The sequence below is a fragment of the Carcharodon carcharias genome, chromosome 3 (genome assembly GCF_017639515.1).
Source record: "Carcharodon carcharias isolate sCarCar2 chromosome 3, sCarCar2.pri, whole genome shotgun sequence".
NCBI classification, from domain to species: domain Eukaryota; kingdom Metazoa; phylum Chordata; class Chondrichthyes; order Lamniformes; family Lamnidae; genus Carcharodon; species Carcharodon carcharias.
The window spans coordinates 76,891,961-76,914,472 of NC_054469.1; the positions used below are offsets into that span (position 1 = coordinate 76,891,961).

Genomic DNA, 22,512 nt, shown 5'->3' on the forward strand with positions numbered 1-22,512 from the left:
AATGTGTGAGACCAACCAGGATGAGTTGGAATGGTGAAGTCCAGAAGTAACAAAGACATGAATAAGGGTTTCTGCAGCTGAGGAGATAAGCTGAGGAGCAATGAAATGGAATGATGTTACAGAGGTGGAAACAGGTGGTCTTAGTGATGCTGTGGATATGTGGTCTCATCATCATTTGATTCTGCTCAGTGTGTGTTTTACATTAACATAGGAAGTGAACCAGGCAGAGAATCATCTAAGCACTATTTTAAATTTGTATTTTCTGGACTTAAGAGCAGCGATGGAAAGATTTGCAGAACTTCAGCCTTCAGTGAGGATTATTTGGATAGTCTGCTGAAAGGGGTCCAATAGAGGTGGGTATCCATGTTTTTCACGAAGAGAATCTACCTCTGAGCCACAGTGTAGAACAAAAGGATAACAGGAAGTTTAAGAAAAGCAAGATAAATCCAACCAAGCTAATTACAGCCCTACCAGCCTACCCTCAATTATCAGTATAGGTATGGAAGGAATCATCAGCAGTACTATCCAGGCATGTATCCGCCATTAATCATACTCATTTTGGATTCTGCCAAGAGCAGTCGGCTCCAGATGCCATTGCAACCTTTCTACAAACATGGACAAAAGAGCTGAATTTCAGGGGTGAGGTGAAAATCACTGCCCTTGACATCAAGATAACATCTGACTGAATGTAGCACAAAGGAGCCCCAGTAAAATTGAAGTTAAAGAGGATCAGTGGGAAAACTCTCTGGTGGTTGGAATCCTGTCTAGCACAAAGGAAGATAACTATCATTGTTGAAGGCCAATCATCTCAACCCCAGGACATATGTGTGTGTGTGTGTGTGTGTGTGTGTGTGTGTGTGTGGGGGGGGTGGTGGGGGGGGCGGTTAAACCCCCCCCCCCCCCCACCCCCGCCACAACACACACACACCTTAAACCAGCTTATATTTCACCCCTTCCTTGGATTCACTCAGTTCTGTTGAAGGGTCATGAGGACTCGAAACGTCAACTCTTTTCTTCTCCGCCGATGCTGCCAGACCTGCTGAGTTTTTCCAGGTAATTCTGCTTCATCTTGTGTCAGCTTATCTCCATCATGAGATCAGAAGTTGGATTGTTTGCTAATATTTGCACAACGTTCAGCCTCATTTGCAATTCCTCAGTTAATGAAGCAGTTTATACCTGAGTGCAGCAAAACCAGCGCAATATGATGCCCACCGCTTTTACAAACCTGTCACGTATCTAACCTATATGAAGTTAAATCTGTGTTTTTGTGCACCTTGCAATAAGCTTCAATCTTCTTTGAAGACACAAAAACTCATGTTTACTGAACATTAACACACTTACATTTGGAAATTACCATAGGCAATGTTAAATGTTAAATCCTCATTACATTTGTGTAGCAAGCTTCTATCCACTATTTTAGCAAAGGATGTAAGAAACATTACCCCAACAAAGTCATTCAGTTTTTGTTTCATTTTCTGTGCCCACAGCAGATGCCACGCAATGCACTACAAGTTGTTGCTGGCAATCAAGTTGAAAGATTGGTAATAAATTAATATTTTATTTAACATACATAAACTTGCATTTTAATAGGCTCCATAAATTATGAGCACCAATCTGCCTCATTTACTTTTTCTTCCACACAAAGAGGAAGATTAACAAAAAGTTACAATTTGGGTCATTCTAGAAAAAAAATCTGTGACCATAGCTGCCATGGATTTCACTTAGGGGAGGTTACCTCTTGAGATCGCAGTGCTGGTACCATTATATTGGCAAGAAGTTTCTCCAGCCCTTGAAGTAGGTTCCCTTCAGAGCAATTAAGCATGCCAAAATTTACTTCCTGAAGAGAAAAAAGGCTTTTAAGTATATACATAAATTATTATAAACATTATTGATGGTGAACTATTTGTATAAATACTAGCTTCATAAATTAATGACAAACTGAAATTTTAACTAAAACTGCCTAACAATAATTCTCAGAATCGGGACCACATGAATTGGTTGAACCAACTCAGCAGTAAAGACAATTGTCCAAAGGCTTGAGAAAGAGAGATCAACACATTAAGCAATCTCTTCTCTTTTGAAATGTGATGGCCTTTATATCTTCTGCATTCTCTATTTTTATTTTAAAACGGCAATGTCTGAAAAGTCAAGATAGCTTAGTTCCTTCTGCAAAAATCACTACAGTAGAATTCTGTTCTGGTGAAAAACTTGGCCAGTAACTCAAATGATCTCCACAATCAACTGATGTCTAATGAGTAATGTTGCTGTATGCTGCATGATTGTAGATTGATCAGCTTTTCAGACTCTCTATTAATACACTGTGCAAAATCTTCATGCTCTTAATGTAAATCTTCTTTTTGTTTTATTCATTTGCAGGTCAATAGCGGTTCAAAGAATTCCGCTTAGTTCTGATTGTTGCTTTAGAATGAATAAAACAATAAAACTAGTGTTGAGTACTAGCTCATTCACTGACTCAATTGAAGTAGAATTGGTAGAAACAAAGGCAAAGTCAAAAAGAAAGCAATCCAATTCCTGATCTCCAGTGGGATGAGAATTCAAAAAGTATTTATTTTTGGTCATTGTCATTTTTTCTTATTTTACTACCTGTGAGATCTTGGGGCTGTCTCCACTCCATACCAGTGAGGTTTCAGCTTATCTCACAACTTATCCAGTACATGCCCTGGATTTTCATGCCTGTTCCTGTTATGTCAAACCACACTCAACAAAGATGCTTGCTATGTTCTGGCATACATAGTACTCAAGTATAGATTTTAACTTTCATTTTTTTCAAAAAATACTCTGTTTAATGCTTAATTTATTATGGCTAGGAAGCATTGAAAAAATATTAATGAGGGAAAGTAAGCAGGGCCTCTTTCCTTGATAACCTCTTAAGTACCTGCACAAAGTCCATAATATTCAAAAAGGTTAGTTTGAGCTTCCTCAATGACACCTGTCCTAAGTTCCCATCAGTTTTCATAAACAGACTTAATCTTTTATAGGCCAAAACCCATGGCTATGTTCTCGAAAGGTGTATGGGTTTGCAGAAACCAGGGGCAGAGTTTTCTGCTTGTCAGGCAGGCGGTGCAGGAGCGGGAGCAGGAGGGGGTGCGGGCAGGCATGGACCTGAACGCCGCATGCGATCAGGTCCACACCGCCATTTTACATGGGCAGGCCAATTAAGGCCTGCCCAGCGTGAAACATGGCTCCCAAGGACAGAGAAAGTGGGTGGGCGGCAGCAGGACTGCAATGACCACCGGGTCCAATGGCGACCCAGCGGACAGTTTTAAAAAGCTGTTGCAATCTTTCAAAGGCTGTGAATCATGGCCAGTGGAAGGGCTCCCCAGAGAGCTGCTGCTGAGCAGCCCAGGCAGGAGGGTAGGGCAGGGGGGCACTGTGCCCCTCATTTTTCTGATGATGCCTTGCTGCCCTCCTCGAGGAGGTGGCAGCATGGCAGGAGGTCCTCGTACCCCATGACAGGAGGAGGCCCCCCCCATATGACCAAACGTGCCTGGGAGGAGGTGGTGGAAGTGGTGAGCTCCCGTGACGTGGTGTGGCACACCTGGATCCAGTGTCGCAAGCGCTTTAATGAACTGTTACGCTCGGGAAGGGTGAGTACCATGTTGGCGTTGGTCACTTAACCCAGCAAGTAGACTTTCCCCCGGTGCTGCCTCTCCCCAAGTCTGAGTGTAGTGACTGCACTGAATCATTGATGGCATGTGTCCTTTGCTGGGTGGACCAGCACATGTTGCCCATGCCTAGGTCACCCTGAGAGGGTGGTGAAGAGATGGGTTCTGCACCCACAGCATGTGGTACGCTGAGACCCACATGACTGTTTTGGGGGCAACGTGGAGGAGCTACACCTAGGCGCAGTGCTGGAACTCCAGGACATGTCCAAGTCAGGGTGATGACATGCTGGGAGGGGAGCTTCGAGGTGGCGTGGCACCGATTGATCTACTGTCCTCTGCGCTCCATGTGCTTGTACCTCCTTGCTATGGAAGGTTAGACTGGGTGGTGCCTAATGTGATGTAGGCAGCGTTTGCCCAAGGGAGAGGCAAGGAGGGACAGGCCTAGCATCTTTGTGTGAGTGTTCAGCAGCAGAAGGGTAAGAAGGCACTGGAGCTCTGCAATGTCCCAGTCTGGTTGGAGTGGGCCATCCGTGAAGAGAATCCAGGTACGAGTAGCACTAATCAATGCTCTTCTCTCCTTTTCAGGAGAAGAGTGCACATGATGCAGCCTAGCGGATGAGGACTGGCGGAGGACTGGCCCAGTTAGCGATTCTTAGCCGCTTCAAGCAGGAGGCCCTAGATTTGGAGAGGCGCCATGTGCCCAGTTCCACCATTGTCAGTGAGGCTGGGGTGCCACGGGCAGGTACGTATGCCCAGCAGTGAGGTCACCATTGTTCTCCCAACAGCCATAGCAGTGCTGAATGTTCAGTGATTGAAATTTGCAGCATGGCTTGACCTTTGCTTATGGAAGGATGAGCGCATAATGATCCGGGGGACAGGGATACACATTGACGTTGTCTCCATGTTAACTAATCAAATGCCCTTGTTCTTCCTTTCAGCATCAGCAGAGCAGAGCCAGGAGGAAGAGCAGCAGGGGCCCCCTCTCACACCTGAGGGCCCTGAAGTCTTGGACTCACCAGCATCACAGCATCTCTGCCAGGCAGGCAACAGCACAGATACTAGTACCTCGGTGGGAATTAGAACATCAGTTAGTGCCCCAGGGCACAGCGGTGAGGGAACTTTACAGTCGCTGGAGGAGCTGGTAGAGACAGAGAGTGCCCATGACACCAGCAGTCGGAGGACTGCAGGGGACCAGGCACATGCTCAGTCGGTGCCTGATGATGTGCCTCTAGAGTCGTCCATGGTGCAGCAAATGCAGGAAACTCAGCAGGATGTGTGGGAACATCTGTTGGAGATACATGAGGCTATGCTTGGCTTGGTGTCCGTGGTACAGGAATCTATGTGGACCATCAGTGATGCAATGAGCCTCATGGCTGAGCACCATGCATCCTCGATGGAGAGAGTGGCGACTCTCGTGAAGAGGCTCCTCCAGGAGACCAATCAGGGCTTCCCGGGGATGCACTCGGACCAGCAAGCCCTCACATCGGCATTGACCTCAGCTGGTCAGTGCCAGTGTGGGAGTTGGTCTGGGCACCAAGTTTCCCAGCAGGGAGGTCCAAAGTGACTTCACGTCAGTGCAGCAGCTGCCTGTCGTCTCTGTATGCTCCTCTCAGGATACTCCGGATGCAGGTGGCAGCTCCTCCACCCCTCTGTCAGTGACTGCTGCATCCGATGAGGCTGCGACGACTGGGGAGATGCCAGCTGTGGAACTGGTAGCTCCCTCCCAGGCGGGGCCAGCACAGGGTCCACAGTCCTGAGGACGACTGCCAAGGTCATCGAGGCCAACAGAACAGCAGTGAGTAGGCTGTCTCAGATGCCACTCCTAGCAATGGGCAGCACCGAGACATAGCACCCGAAAACGTAAACACAAGGCGCCTTAAGCACACCACGGGTTTATCACTGGTGCTTTTGTGTTGGCCAGAAATGAGGTCTTTATGAGTTGGTGTGATGTTTAACACCTTTATCATTTTGTTTTCTTTAGTTCCTTTTGTTATAATATTAAATTCAGACATGTCACCATGGCTGAGGGTGCCTCTTTTCTTCTGCAGGTGGATTGTTACCAATAATGTTATGAGTGACTTGTGGGACATCCAGCTTTATTAACAAGGCCCTTAGTTAATGTTCCTATCAAGGCAGATTTTGCACTTAGGTATCAAGTATGGAGCCTGCAGCCCAGGCTTGTCCTGGAGGTCCATATGTGGTGTATTAGCTGAAGGTTCATTCGATTAAAGCCTCCCAGTTGTCCCTGCATCCCTGGAGTATGCCCAGGTCAGTGTCTACCCCCTCAGCATTTCCCTGTGCATGCTCATCCTCGGACTCACTGCTGGACTCATCATGTGCAGCCGCAGCCACTCCGTCTACATCTTTGTCGTTCACAGGGTCTTCCCTTTCCAGTGCAAGATTGTGGAGAGCGCAACATGCAACCACTATCACCGACACACTATCTGGGGGATACTGGAATGCGCCCCCTGAGCAGTCCTGGCATCAGAAGCGCATTTTGAGAAGACCAATGGCTTGCTCCGCCACAGCCCTTGTGGAGGCGTGGCTTCTATTATACTGTTGCTTGGCTTTTGTTCTTGGATGGCGGAGAGGCATCATGAGCCACCTTCTGAGGGGATAGCCCTTGTCACCCAGCAGCCATCCATCAAGTCAGGCTGGAGCACTGAAGAGCCCCGGCACCTGGGAGTGTCTGAGGATGTAGGCGTCATGGGAGCTGCCTGGGTACCTGTGGAATCAGCATCCTGTGATCACACACAATCTGCACGTTCATGGAGTGGAATCCTTTCCTGTTGATGAAGGCACCAGGCCCATCTGCTGGCGCCTTGATGGCCACATGTGTACAGCTATTGCACCCTGGACACGGGGGAAGCCAGCAATGGCCGCGAAGCCTCTGGCTCATTGTTACTGGCTGGCCTGGTCCCAATGATAGTGGATGAAGGTCAATGCACGCTTGAACAGAGGATCTGTAACCTGCTTGACACAAGTGTGGACAGCTGTTTGGGAGACACCACAAAGATCAGTCACCGAGCCCTGGAAGGAGCCAGAGGTATAGACGTTGAGGGCGGCTGTGACTTTTCGAGCCACTGGTAAGGGGTGTCCACCTACACAGGTCGTGGAGATCTCAGGTCCAATCATCTGACAGATATAGTTGGCTGTCTCCCTTCAGAGACGGAGCCTCCTTCTGCACTGCAGCTCAGACATATTGAAGTAGCTGCTTTGCCACCTATATATCCTTGGCAGCAGAATAGTGGCGTCTTCTGCAGCACCTTCTGCTTTGGACTACCTCCTGGCCCTGCACCACTTATGCTTGAGCCTGTCCTCCTGAAGGTGGCTTCCCAGGAGGGTGGATGTGCATTCCTGGCCTCCTCCTCCTTCTAGTCCTCCCTTCCTCCTCAGAGGAGCTGCCTCCAGTGGACAGTTCAGCCCCCATCCCCAGGCTAAGGGAAGGCTTCCTGAAACCTGCAGGCCCAAAAAAGATTCCTCACTGCAGAGTGCTGACCTGAAGGTTGTGAGTGCAGTTCAAGAAGCTGGTATGCATTTTGAAGTACTGCAGATCACACAGGCAAGTATCAGTAACTTTGAAGAATCAATAATTAACAGAGCACACTCATGACCCCACTAAGCCTTCTTATCCCGCCCATGGATGAGGTTTATACAAATGTGTCCTATCCGCCTGCCCATTGCGCCCGTGCGCCAACCTGAAGATCGTACAGGTGCTGAAAAATCACTGTCGATTGGCGCCTCGAGGGCCTTAAGCGGCCTGTTAATTAATGGCGGACACGCATCGGATATCATCATGTACCTGCCCAATGAAATAGCGTGATGGCGCATGGTGACATCGGGACATTCACCCGACGTCACCGCGTGTCATTTTACGCATCGCCATGCGGGTCCCACCCCCGCACGCCAACAGGAAAATTCTGCCCCAGATCTAACAACTTACTGGAGAATATGTTGGATATGCCCCATATCCTCCAAAAACAAAATGCTGCTAAACCAGTGAGTACAGGCTAAAGTTACTTGTTCCGATTTTTAACAGATAAAGTTAATTACAAAACTAGAAATATTGGAAGATGCAACATGGTACTAAAGACAATCTTTCACTAATGCAAACTAAATTAGATACCACAATTCTTACCATTCCTCTCAACGCAGCCGTGCCTTCACTGCTGCTGGGTAAAAATCCTAGAACTCCCTTCCTAACAGCACTGTGGGTGTTCTTCCAGCACGAGGCGGAATTTTATGGCCCTACCATGGGGCCATAAAATGCGGCGAGCCACTCAAAAGTCCATTGACTTTGGGGGGACCGTAAAATCCTGCCAGCGTAAAATTATACCCATGGACTGCAGTGGTTCAAGAAGGTGGCTCACCACCATCTTCTCAAGGGCAATTAGGAATGGGCAATAAATGCTGGCCTAGCCAGTGACATCCACATCCCATGAACTAATACATTTTGAAAAAACTTACAATCTGAGGCAAAAATATCTAAGGAGTCACAAGAGCCCCACTTCTCAATTTAAGAGCTAGGATGTCCCCACCTGTAGTTATTGTCTCTTGTCCTTTTGAAGTTAGTAGGGTCAGTGCCATGGCACACCCACTTCCCAAAGACCCCCAAAACATTGATGGTTAATGGCCAGCCTGGAATGACAGTGTCAGGTTCGCCTTCCGCCCCCAGGAATAGTCTAATTGCCTTACAGAGGTCCTTTACAAATGGTAAATGGCAAAAATTATGCATCACATAGTCCAAGAAAACCAAAATATAATGGGCAACCAGCCTGGTTTCTGTCTGCTGACTTACTGTTTAACCCCTTACAAATTGAATATAGCACTACAAAAATACTAGGCTGAATCTTATCAGGTGAGTGGGGACCATTTTGGGGTGAAAAGCAGCTCCCAAGGCCGCACTTACCGGCAGCATGTCCTGCTTGGCAATTTTACCACTGGTAGCCTCCTATTTGGCCGCCAGTGGGTTCACTGTCCAATTAAAGGTTCTTAGTAGGGCCTTTACATATGTAAATGGGCTGCCCGCCTCCGTGGGGCGGACTGCCTGTCTGTCTCTGGTAAAATGTACCGACAGCAGGACTACATCAGGGAACCAATCCGGCCTGGCTCCCCACGATTTTACCAGCCTCCACAGCTCCCATAATGGATTTCCTTTGTTTTTGCAGTGCTAGAAATTCAAACATATGGTCAGGTCCTTGAATGTAGAAAAGGGCAGTTTAAATAATTGTATTGCCAGTAATATTGGAATTATTAAAACACTACAAGATCACTCCTAGGAGTTAACATGGATGTAGCCAATTAAATCCTAAACTGCAAAGGAACCAATTAAGTCAAAAGCCATTTGGTAGCTGGAATAGTTAATATGTAAGGTTAATATATGCTAATGAATGGAAAGTGGAATAAATAATCCTAATCGCTGCATGCCAAGTCATCATGGTCTAGATCTCCTAGTCAGCAGCAAAGCAGGGAGGAACAATATAACTTGAAAATCACCCCATATGAGGTACGAGGACTGTTATTCTGTTTGTTTATTTCAAATAAATGGCTTTAAAATGAAAGATACCCATGGCACAAATGGCAGCTCTAGTTGTATAGAATTTTAAACTCCCTGGTGAACTGGTTTTTTGCATTACCTGCAAACAATATCCCAAATTGAGGTCCTGACGAGAGGCAAACGTCACCATTTCAATCAAAAATTCTGTTACTTAACAGACCCTGTAAGAAGATATATCCTAAAAAGGTACATTAACCTGTATAAATTGATTCTACTTTTATTGGACAGTTCAATTCCTTGCTGTGTCTTTAATTCTGTAATGTAACCAGTGAAAACAAATCTGACCAAATAGTTTTAGCCTTTGTGCATTGGTCTGATGGATGTTGGTTCTTGCTTTCATGATGAAAGCATAGCGAGCAGCCTATGTATCTTCCAGTCAGCAATATACTGAGAATACAAGTTCATTTTTGAATCTCATCATACTATAGAATGTAGGAAGACTTCCTTGAGAAAGTTGCCAAGAACATGTGTAGTAACAGGGAAATGCAAAAGTCGCTGGCTTCACATAATAAGTCACTCCATTTCTACATTAATACACGGGAATGTGAAATTTGGGAATGTAGGCAACCGTCAAAGAGGCTCAGCTGCTGCATATTTGGCATCCCAGCAATGAAAGACTTTCATGTGATTTCCACATTGGCATGCATAATGAGCTATAGGCATATAGTAATAAATCATGAGCAAATTCTTGTTAATCAGTATGCCACATCTGAGATTGGAGCAGTGAGTTAGGTCATTACAACCTTCTCCAACCTCTGTGTGATTGAAATGTAAAGTCTCAGGGATGGCATCTTAGTCACCTCAATGTGTCTGATTGCACCTCAGATACAAAGCTGCATACATGATAAGGCAATAGGGCAGAAGGCACTTGAGACCATTACAATGGCTTTTGGTTCAAAATTGTGAGCTTCACTGTTTTTACCCAAAATTCATTAATGTCTTGAGTCAACCATTTCACAGAGAGAAGGACAAAACAATAATGGAGCCTAAGCTCAATGTGCCTTCTTGAGGGTTATAGTAGAATGGAGGAGAAGAAGAAGGGACAAGCCCCGCCTAGCGTAGCTTAGAGAGGAGGCCCTGCCTGGCCCAGGATTCAGGGGAGCCCCAGCAACAACATGAGGATCAGGAGGATAGACCCAGATCACAGAGGCGACTTGCTAGACCAAGGGTTGACCGAAGAAAACTCTCCTATCTGCAGATGAATGAGAGACAATGCCATGCATGTCTGCACTTGTCCTGAGCTCCAGTGGATCACATCTACCACATTCTTTGGGAGGAATTAATGCCTCATGGAGGGGGAGGCTATCCCCTGCCAGTAGCCTTGAAGGTGACCACCACACTCAATTTCTTTGCCTGCGGATCATTGCAGGTACCCACAGGAGACCTGTGAAGCACCTTGTAGTCTGCCACACATAGATGCATCAAGGAGATCACAGATGCCCTCTACAGCAAGGCTGATCAACATGTGAGGTTTACACTTGATGAAGATAGCCAGACTGCTAGATTCAATGGGTTTGCAGCTATCTCAGGCTTCCCCAGAGTGCAGGGTGCAATCAACTGCACACATGTGGCTTTCAGGGCCCCATGGCAGCAGCCCCTAATGTTATCAACTGTAAAGGGTTTCATTCCATCAATGTTCAACTGGTGTGCAATCATCAAAAGTACATAATGCATGTGTGCACCAGGTACTCTGGGAGTTTCCATGACTCATACATCCTGAGTCACTCCCAGGTGCCTCACATATTTGAAGGACCTAAGCATCTACACAGATGGCTACTTGGGGATATGGGGTGCCCACTCAAATGATGGCTGGCACCCATATGTCGTCCTCAGAGTGCCTTGAAGGAAAGGTACAAAACAGTTCATAGCTCCACAAGATCCCTAATCAAGCAGACCATTGGCGTCCTGAAGATGCACTTCTGCCATTTAGATTGCTCAGGTGGGACTCTGCAGTCCACCCCAGACAGAGTCTCCCGCATCATTGCTGTGTGTTACACCCTAGCAATGCATAGGGGTGATGCCTAGGCAGATAGAGAAATAGTGGAGGATGAGAGCTCCTCAGAGGATGAAGAGCAGGAGGGCCAGGAACCTGAAGAGGGAGCTTCCACAGGACAATGCCATCGAGAAAGCACAATGTAGAAGACGTGCCTGTGCCACTTTAATTGCCACCAGATTCCAGAAGGAGTAAAGTGAAGGCAACAGGAGATAGCCACATTCTTCCTGTCCCTCAATGCCATTCCATTGCAATGTAAGGGATGTCCAACCAGTCACATTGAGAGCAAGTTCAGCATTCAGACTTGCACCTTTATGCCTCATGATTCACCAGGCCATGATCTCTAAGAAAGTCAATGGTGCACTCTGTACGCCCTCACTCTAGGAAGTGAAAGTCGACACAACAGCAAGAATGCTGCATCAACTAACTTAATACAGTCATCGTCACATTATTCAGAAACTACAGCAGCCAGTGAGAAGACGACATGGTTGGGGAAATCATCCTCCCATCCAGGTCTTGTCTTGTCTTTTGGCACTACCACGGAAGTGACACAAAGCCGCTAATCCCTCACGGCTGCTGAGCTGCCCTCACACAATGGTGTGTCATGAGCAAAAAAAGTTATAAATGCAGTTAGCACACGCTTCCAATAAAGATTTTAACACATCTCCCTGACATCACACAAGGATCCGGAAACTATCTTTACTGTGGTTGACATCACACGAATGTGAATTTCACAAGGGGAGACTATCGATAAGTGGGAGGATGGCTAAACCTCACAATAAGAGGATACATATGTAAAGAATCACAATGCCTTCAGTTGACCAACGATTCACATTAACTTCAAATGTATTAACAATAGTGCAATATTTATACAGTGGTAGCACACCCATGATCCAAGAATGAGTTCAATATTTCTTAATTTTCTAACCCTACCACTACGCCTGGGCGCAGCCCTGACTTCGGCAGCAGAGGTGGAGGCAGCCTGCTGACTGCTGATGTCTAAAATGACCTCGGCAAACGTTTTCTGGTGGTTCAAGGCCTGGAGGGCCCCAGCTTGCTTTGGGTCTCCTGCTCAGGGGCAGATGCACCCTCCTTGGCCTGAGCAGTTGGAGTAGATAGGGCCACAGGCAGAGGATATTCTGAGTGTCCTGAATGGAGACCCCTGTTCTGTACAGCTGATGCTCATCCTCCCTGCAGGTGCACGAGGGCCTCTCTTTGACTCCTTGAGGTGAAGGGCACCTGGAGGGAGGTCAAGGTGCCCCACCCGCCTCTTGCCCAGCCACTGATGGTTCTCACCAGTGTGTGTGACCATGGAGCCCAAGACCAAGTGCAAATCCGCAAAACATGCTGCACCAAGGTCTGCATGGTGGCCGCCAATCTTCCCATGATGAGCTTGAGGCACTTCCATGTCAGAGCCACAACATTAGACACTACACAGATGGACTCCTCCATTCTTCACTCTAGTCTGCTGAGTGACTGTCGCTTCTCTGCCTGATGTTCGCCGCCTCTCATTGCATCTCCAGTATTGCGTTGGCCGTCACTCACAGAGGCTCATCATCTGACAAGGACTCATGGGCTGGCTGATCCCCAGCAGCCCTCTGAGTGCCAGAGATCTGGGCTGTCCCTGCCTCCAACTGCTGTAAAGATGTATCAGAGCAGTGTTTTCCAGCAGGTGACCCCAGGCCTAATCTAGAGCTATGGCCCGCCGAGGTGTGTGTCTCTATGCTGGTGAAGGGTGTGGGTGAATGCAGTGACAGCTCTTCTTTGGTGGCTTCCTCCACTTCCTCCTCCGAGGTGGTCTGGGGGCAAGGGCTTATGTTGGCCCTCCACCTGTGCCTAGATCTGCTGGTGCCTATAAGAGAGAGAAGATACCTTTAGTTCATGAGCAGGCATTACACAGGATTGCATGTCACTCACTGTGAATGTCAGGATGTGATGAACTCATGGAAGTGTCATCCATACCAGGTTGCTGGAAAAAGCAAATCTCCCCTTCCCCACAGGAGCAATCCCTGTCCTCACCAGCCAGTTCAGTGGCATCCTCTTCGGGTTTGGTGAGGGGTGTGATGTTGGCTGTCCTCTTCCGGTCTGGGATCTTTCCTTCTGTTGTAGGCCAATTTGGGCTGCATGAAGACAAAAAAAGGAATGCGATGAGAAGGGATGAAGCAAATATTGGGAAACACGTATGCCCCGTATGTGTGACGAGCGCTCCCCAGAAGGGTCTGAGAATGGAGAGTGCACAGAATGATAGCTGAGATGGTGGTGCTGTGAAACTTTCCATGAGACGATCAGTGGTGATATGTATCCCCGCTAGTGGTTGTGTGAGATCCCTGAAGAGAGTAGCCCTTTGAGTGCATGATGCCACGATGAGAGTTTGATATTAGAGGGAGTTGAAGGCTGACTTACCCTGGCAGACCATATTAGATCGTTCATCCTCTTCCTGCACCAGATAGCATTCTGGGTGCAGTGGACAGCTGCACTGACCTGCTCTGCTATGGCCTCCCAAGCAGGAGAGGTAAGGCTGGTGTGCTTCTTTCGAGCCATCCCTGAGATAAAGAACATCCTTTGCCATACTCATCTTACCAAGGCCTGGACTGCATCGTAACAGAAGCGGGGTTCAGCCTTCTTCTTCTGGTTGGCAGGCATCTCTGAAGGTCTGCTGGAGATAGCTGGGCTGGAGAGCATGAAATCTGTGCGCTTGGGTGGTGCTTAAATATGGTGCTCCGACCTTTGATCCCATTACGTAACGGCAGAACAGATGAATCAGTTCCTGACCCACCATATCATTCAGAGAGATGCTCACCTGTGCATGATTAATGAGCTTCTGAGCTTTGAATTGGGCGCGATTTCTCGCAATTCCGACCAGCAGGAAACGTGCCACGGAACCCGCCTGCCACTGCACTTAGCTTCAAAAATGGAAAATTCTGCCCAGAATGGCTAGACAATGAACTCAGAATACAAGAGCAAATTATTGTGAATGCTGGATATCTGGAATAAAAGCAGAAAATGCAGGAAATACTCAATAGATCAGGCAGCATCTGTGGAGAGAGAACAAAGTTGACATTTCAGGGCAGTGACTTTTCACTGGAATAGAAACTTTTGAAATGCCCAAGCTTGAAGATGGGTCTACACCAGGGTTTCCCAAATTGTGTTCCAGGAACCCTGGGCTTCCATAGGATATATCAAGGGGTTCTGCAGTAATGTGGGCAGAGTGCAGAAATAGGCCAGGCTTGTACAACTTGCAGCATTCAATTCATTCAACTGATGCACATTTGAAAAATGCTATAAAGCTGTTTGTCCAATCAGAGGCTGTTTTCTCCCGGTATCAGCTGCTGAGCCTATCAGCAGCCAATGCAGTGAGAACCCAGCATGTGATTGGATGAACAGGAAACAGTGGGAAAATAGGTTTTTAGGGTGAGTGGGCCTTGGAGCGAGAGATAGAGCGAGCTTCGGAGAGGGCATGGCCCTCAGAGCAAGAGAAGTCGTTGGAGTGCGGGGACAAGCGGGCCTCAGAGCGAGCTGGAGAGCAAACCTCAGAGCGAGTAGGCCTCGAAGCGAGAGGTACAGCAGACCTCGGAGGGAGAGGGCGAATGAACCTTTGAGCAAGAGGGCACTCAGGCCTTGGAGCAAGAGGACGTGGGCCTCAGAGCAAGGAGGCAAGCGAGCCTTGGAGCAAGAGGGTGAGTGGGCCTTGGAGTGAGAGGGCATGCGGGGCTTGGAGTGAGAGGGCGAGTGGGCCTTGGAGTGAGAGGGCGAGCGAGAGAGGGGGTGGGCACCAGAGCAGGAGCGACAGGGAGAGCAGAGTGAGGGGGAGAACAGGGCGAGGAGTGGGGTGGGAGAACGGGCCCGACGGGATGTGAGAGAGGGGGGAGAGTGTATGTGTGCGTGCGAGAGAAAGAGAATGAAGAGTGTAAGAGTGTATGCATGTGTGTGCGTGTGTGTGTGTGTGTTTGAGAGATATGGATGAATGTGTATGGGCAGAATTTTGCCCTTGGCATGCAGAATTCCCAAGGGCAGGTGGGGGTGATCGGGAGGCCGAGTGCTGCCCATGATCGACAGCGCACCGCAATTTCACGCTGGCAGGCAATTAATGCCCGCCCAGTGTGATACGCAAGCAGCAGCGCTGAACGCTGCCTGTGCAGACAGGGGGGAGGAGGATGAACAGGCCTACTGCAAACATCGCACATGCATGCAAAAGAGCGCTGAATAATCTCTGTGCCTCAGGGAAATGAAAAATATATTGAATATATCATGTGTGTGCATGTGTGTGTGTGTGTGTGAGAGAGAGTGAAGAGTGTGTGTGAGAGAGTGGGGTGTGTGTGTGTGTCTGATATGAGAATCCAGCTCTCCAGCATCACTCCTAATTTTAAACGAAGTTATGAACAAAAGAAGCAGCATCACTCTTCCCATTAAAAATGACAAAATGAAGGCAAGACTGAAGTACTTGACTGAATTAGAGAACCTTTTAATTATAATAAATGTATACATATAAGAAATAGAAAAGGCCTCTATAAGTGTGTTTTTGTATGTTTCTACCTATTGCACAAAAACAATGATTTTTTTGTAGTTTAACTCTTCAACATAATATGAAAGTTTCTTCAGGGTTCCGTCAATACCCTTGGGTAGTCAAAAGGGTTCTGTGACCAGAAAAGCTTGGGAAACCCTGGTCTATATTTATAGAGACCATAAGCTTCTGTCATTATTTCTTATAAACAGAGAAGTATAGGAAGATGACTATTCTAACAATGAAAATTTTATTCTGACAACTTATGTATTTTATGTAAAATAAACCAGATTGTTAGTTTGAAGTGTTTCTCATCTTGACTAAATTCTTTCAGACTACATCCCATGAAGGAAGGAAAATGCATAGCCATTATACAGAGCAAGATGTTACAGGCCAGAGGGGGTTTAATTTAAAACAGCCCTGATTTCTCCTCCCACTACCTGTCCATAAACAGAAGGGTGTTTTTGATTTCTGATTTGTCCCCCTTTATAAATGGTGGTGTGTTTTCCCCAAACCTTCAGTTTGGAGTGATCCAATCCTCTATTAATAACCCAACAGGAAACTCGAGATAAGGTAAATTAAAAGGATTGGCTCATTTTACGGACACACAAAACACTTGAAAGGAGTTTCGGATCGTCCGTCCCCTTTTGCACTCGTACAATAAAAGAGGGATAAGGGGAAGAAAGTGGTACAGGGCAAGATCACAATAATAATGAGTTATAGTTTCTTGTGAGTCCAGGGTCCAGAATCAAAAGTCCAGTGGCATATTCCTTCAGAGTTTAGCAGGCTGAAACTGTTGCAGGGTGATCCAACTTTCCAGAAATGAGGACTTCCGTGATGGGAGGAGGCATGTAGAGAGGAATTAGCCTTGAAGGCACAGATACAGAAGTTCCAATGTTCCAGTAGTTCACAGTGCAGGTGACGGCCAGGCACTTTACCTGGACGTAGTCTTTCTCCCTGTTAAATGATAAAATGGTAGACTGCCTGGGTTCAGTTGCACGTGGCAATATTACGGTCTTGGCAGCTTGGGGGAGGTCATGTGACATACCTCCCACTTCTTCTCCTGGGCGTTGGACAAAAGATATTTTTTCCCAGGTCTGGAATCTTGAGCTGTTTAATAGAGGAGTCAGGGTCCCTTTTGTCCCTTGCAGACAGTGCTTCTCCATTGGCCGGAGCTACGCCTTAGAAATTCAAAGGGGGTTGGTGCATTTTTTTGGAATTTGATTGTCAGCCATCACAAAGGGCATTAGCACCTTTTTAACAATAACGAGGTTCCAGCTGGTTTCTGAAGGTTAGAAATTCCCCTGGTATGAGTCATGGCTAGTCAGGATAAACCCTTGTCGATTTTTAAAATAAGAATAATAATTTTATAAAGTAACCTGTTGACACAGATATATATATATATATACATAGTTTTTTCCTTCCTGTCATCTAACCAGGATGTCCCTACCCCATTGGAGAAAAATGAAATGAATACCATTTCATTTCATTATTTTTAATATGGTCTTCGGAAAGGAAGAATAGGAAGTGCAGAAGTATACATGCATTCGCTCATTCATGTTGACACATCAGACACATAGTTAGCAGAGGTAATGGCAGTGCCCTGCTGCATTTTTGTTTAGTGGTTTAAACCCAGGTCAAGGTGTCCGCAAGGACATGGTCTGGTCCTGAGATGTGGCAGCAGAGCCACGTCCATGAGAATCCACCCAGCATGCCATGAATGTTCCTCCAGGATCCCATTGCTGCCAGGCTTGAGCATCTTCTGCTCCTCAGATGTCCGTGATGAGTGCAAGGACCTGGTGGTAAGTCCTAACTTCTGCACCTCACAGTTGTCAAGATGTGTTCTGCACTGGCATGTTTTCACGCCAGCGCGGCCAGACAATCCAAAGGGGAAATGAGTCCGGCAGGCTGACCTTATGATGATTTGCTGATTATGACATGAGGTTCCCGACGTCCGATGGCAGGGAATGTGGTCCATCATCGACAGGGCTGAGCGGACAATTGCAAACTGGTTTCAATCGTGAAATCGATTTTTGGCCTTCTCGCCATATTGTCCACTCACACCACCAAACAAGCCCAATGCCAATGGGCATGGAAAATCCACAGCTAGAGCTGTGCCTTGGAAATGCAAAGGGGGTTGGTGGATTTCTTTGGAATTTGATCATTGGCCATCATGGAGGGCATTAGCACCTCTTTAACTATAATGAGGTTTCTGCTAGTTTCTGAAGGTAAACAAAAACATGCATCTAGTACAGAACCCAATAACTGTTACAGCCACAAAGCCTGTAAATTATTCCAAATGATGTTGCTGGATGAACACTTAACATATTTGTATAAAATCCTCCAATACCTAAAAAGTGTTAGTATCTCTATTAAAATAAACTGGCTAATGATTCTGGGAAGATTGCAGAGAAAGGAATTTCCAGAATTATATCAAAACTATTTCTGCAATCAAGGATAGTTGAATGACATTCTCTCAGAGGTAGTGAGTCTTTGGAACTCTCTTCCTCAAAAGGCAGTGGAAGCAGGGCCTTTGAACGTTTTTAAGGCAGAACTAGATACATTCTTCATTAACAAGGGGATGAAAGGTTATCAGGGGTAAGCGGGAGGTTACAATCAGATCAGCCATGATCTTATTGAATGGTGGCACAGGCTTGAAGGGCCAAGTGGCCTACTCCAGCTTTTAGTTCATATTTTATGTTCATATGTACATCTTTCGATGCTAACTGATACAAGGTGGCAGTGGTGTTGTGGTAATTTCACTGGATGAGTAATCCAGAGGCCCACAGGACATGGGTTCAGTGCTCTGGGGGCACAGTTTGAATCTCACCATGGCAGCTGATGGAATTTAAATTCAATCCATAAATCTGGAATGAAAAGCTAGTCTCAGTAATGGTGACCATAAAATTATTATAAAATCAAAATACTGCGGGTGCTGGAAATCTGAAACAAAAACAGAAAATACTGGAAAAACTCAGCAGGTTAAACAGCATCTGTGGAGAGAGAAACAGAGTTAATGTTTCGAGTCCGTATGACTCTTCTTCAGAGCTAAAGAGAAGTAAAAATGTGATTAAATTTATACTATTTAAGGAGGGTGGACAGTTGAAGCTGGATAGAAGACCAGCGATAGGTGGGGGTAAAGGAGAGATTGACAAATATGTCATGAACAAAAGGACAAAGGGGGTTTTAATGGTGGTGGTAAGGGCTAAAGGAGGTGCAGATAGTGGCATTAAGGTAAAAAAGCAGAATGCAGAACAAAGGTAGGTACTCTGAAAAGAACAACATGAACAAGTGACAGATGGCCCTTGTGGGGGTGGGATGGGGGCGGGGATGGTGGGAGGAATATTCATTTTTATTTTTTATCTTTTATCTACTTATTTTCCAACATTTTATGTTTTTGTATAAAACTATCATTGATTGTCATAACCCATCTGGTTCACTAATGCCCCTTAGGGAAGGAAATCTGCCATCCATATTTGGTCTGGCCTACATATGACTCCAGGCACACAGCAATTGCTGAAAAAAGAGATATGTCGAATCTTTTCGTCTTGCACTCATCAGGGGACTTCGCAAGAATACCAATATAAGGGAAATCAACAATTTATACTGAATGAGAAGAGAGTGCTGATCGGTTGGCAAATGGACTCTAAGTGCTAGAGGCATTGCCATGGAGAATGCACCAGTGATGGTGACCGACAGTTAACTGCCGAGCATTATTTGAAATTTAAAGCAGGTAGCTTGACCCTAATTGATCAAGGCATTGCTCTGAGGAATGAGTCAGCAAACGACTGTCACTTTCTTTGTTTAGCTGAAACAGATGCAATATGTGTACATGTTCTTTCTGTCTGCAAAGAACAGGGCCTGTGTATTAATATATGCAGCTTCCAGTACATGCAAATGCACCACACTGCGAGCCCAAATGACAAGCTTAAAATGTAGACAAAAAGAACATGTACACACATTGCACCTGTGTGGATAGACCACCTAGCATCGACCTAAGCACCAGAGATGACAGCGGTACACCCAGCTCTGTTGACTCTACAAAGTCCTCTTTACTAACACTTCAGCTTGTGCCAAAATTGAGAGAGCTGTCCCAAAGGCTGGTCAAGCAACAGCCTGATATAGTTATACTCACCATATCATAACTTTCAATGTCCGACCACCATCACCATCCCTGAGTATGTCCTGTCCCACCGGCAAGACAGACCCATCAGAGGTGGAATCACAGTACTATATGGTTGGGAGGGAGTTGCCCTGGGAGTCCTCAGCATTGATTCCGGACCCCATGAAGTCTTATGGCATCAAGTCAAACATGGGCAAGGAAACCTCCTGCTGATTACCATCTTTTGGTCCCCACTCGGCTGATAAATTAGTGCTCCTGCACGTTGAACACCATTTTGAAGAAGCACTGAGGGTGGCAAGGGCACAGACTATACTCTGGCTGGGGATTCACCAGTATCACCACCAGCTCAATAGCACTACTACTGATTGAGCTAGCTAAGTCCTAAGACTGGGCCTGCAGCAGGTGATGAGGGAAAAGGGAAAAGCCTACTTGACATTGTCTTCACTGATCTACGTGTTGCAGATATATCTGTCCAACACATTTTTGGTAGGAGTGACCACCACACAGTCCTTGTGGAGATGAAGTCCTGTCTTCACATTGAGGATGCTCTCCACTGTGTTATGTGGCATTACCACCGTGCTAAATGGGATAAATTTCAAACTGATATAGCAACTTAAAATTGGGCATCCATGAGACCACCAACAGCAACAGAACTTTATAGAAACACAATCTGTCTCCTCATGGCCCAGCATATCCCCCACTCTACCATTACCGTTAAAGTGGGGCTCAACCCTGGAGGGCATGCCAGGGGCAGCACCAGGCATACCTAAAAATAAGATGTCAACCTGGTGAAGCTACAACACAGAACTACTTGCATTCCAAACTGCAGAAGCAGCACATGATTGAGAGAGCTAAGCAACCCCACAACTAACAGATCAGATCTAAGCTCTGCAGTTTTTCCACATCCAGTCATGAATGGTGGTGGACAATTAAACAACTAACAGGAGGGGGAGGCTCCACAAATATTTCCATCCTCAATGATGGGAGCGATCAGCACATCAGTCCAAAAGAGAAGGCTGAAGTATTTACAACAATCTTCAACCAGAAGTGCCAAGTGGCTGATTTATCTCAGTCTCTTCCTGAGATTCCCAGCATCACAGATGCCAGTCTTCAGCCAGTTCGATTCAATCCATCTGAATCTAGAAACAACTGAAGGCACTGGATACTGCAAAGGCTGTGGGCCATGACAACATTCTAGCAAAGGTACTGAAGATTTATGCTCCAGAAGTAGCCGTGCACCTAACCAAGCTGTTCCAGTATAGCTACAACACTGGCATCTACTTGACAATATAGAAAATTGCCCAGATATGTCCTGTCCACAAAAAGCAGGACAAATCCAACCCGGCCAATTACTGCCCCATCAGTCTACTCTTGATTATCAACAAAGTGATGGAAGGGGCCATTGACCGTACTCTCAAGTGGCAGTTAACCTGCTCACTGATGCTCAGTTTGGGTTTCGCCAGGGCCACACAGCTCCTGACCACATTACAGCCTTAATCTAAACATGGACAAAAGAGCTGAACTCAAGAGGGGAGGTGTAGGTGACTGCCCTTGACACCTAGGCAGTATTTGACCAAGCATGTCACAAGAAACCCCAGTAAAGCTGAAATAAATGGGAATCAAGGGATAAAACTCTTTGCTGGTTGGCGTCATACCTAGCACAAAGGAAGGTGGTTGTTGTTGTCGGAGGTCAATAATCTCAGTCCCAGGACATCACTGCAGGAGTTCCTTAGGGTAGCGCCCTAGGCCCAACCATCTTCAGCTAGTTCCCTCCATCATAAGGTCAGAAGGTGGGGATGTTCGCTAATGATTGCACCATGTTCAGCACCATTCGCAACTCCTCAGATACTGAAGCAGTCTGTGTTAATATGCAGCAAGACCTGGACAACATTGAGGCTTGGGCTGATAACTGGCAAGTAACATATGCACCACACAAGTGCCAGGTAACGACCATCTCCAACAAGGGAGAAGCTAACTACCTCCCCTTGATATTCAATGGCATCATCATCGCAAGACGAGCATTTGTTGCCATACCTAATTGCCCATGAACTGAATGGCTTGCTAGGCTATTTCAGAGAGTAGCAAAGAGTCAACCACATTGCTCTGGGTCTGGAGTCACATGCAGGCCAGATCAGGTAAGGATGGCAGATTTCCTTCCCTAAATGACATTAGTGAATCAGGTGCGTTTTTACAACAATCAATAATAGGCCCATGGTCAATATTACTGAGACTAACTTTCAATTCCAGATTTATTAATTGAATTCAAATTTCACAAGTTGCTATGATGGGATTTGAACCAATGTCACCAGAGCCTGAGTCTCTGAATTACTAGTCCAGTGATAGTACTACTGCCATCTCCCCTATAACCTCCTGACTCCCCAAAGCCTGTCCACCATGTACAAGGCACAAGTCAGGAGTGTGATGGAGTGCTCTCCACTTGCCTGGATGAGTGCAGCTCCAATACTATTCAAGGAGCTCGACACCATCCAGGACAAAGCAGCTTACTTGATTGGCAGCACATCCACCACCTTAAACATTCATTCCTTCCACCACTGACGCACAGTGGCATCAACAAGATGCACTTCAGAAACTCACCAAGGCTCTTTTGACAGCACCTTCCATACCCGTGACCTCTACCATCTAGAAGGACAAGGGCAGCAAGTACAGGGGAACACCACCATCTCCAAGTTCCCCTCCAAGCCACACACCATC

The 22,512-nt window shown here is 46.5% G+C and overlaps 1 protein-coding gene across 1 annotated transcript in view; it reads right to left on the reverse strand.

The window, feature by feature from the left end:
• Positions 1-22,512, reverse strand: part of dnah5l (dynein, axonemal, heavy chain 5 like) — a 504,419-nt gene that overhangs the window by 442,021 nt on the left and 39,886 nt on the right. The window contains exon 7 of the mRNA XM_041183960.1: positions 1,736-1,837. Within this exon, the coding sequence (XP_041039894.1) occupies positions 1,736-1,837 (102 nt within the window). The remainder of the gene's footprint in view (positions 1-1,735; positions 1,838-22,512) is intronic.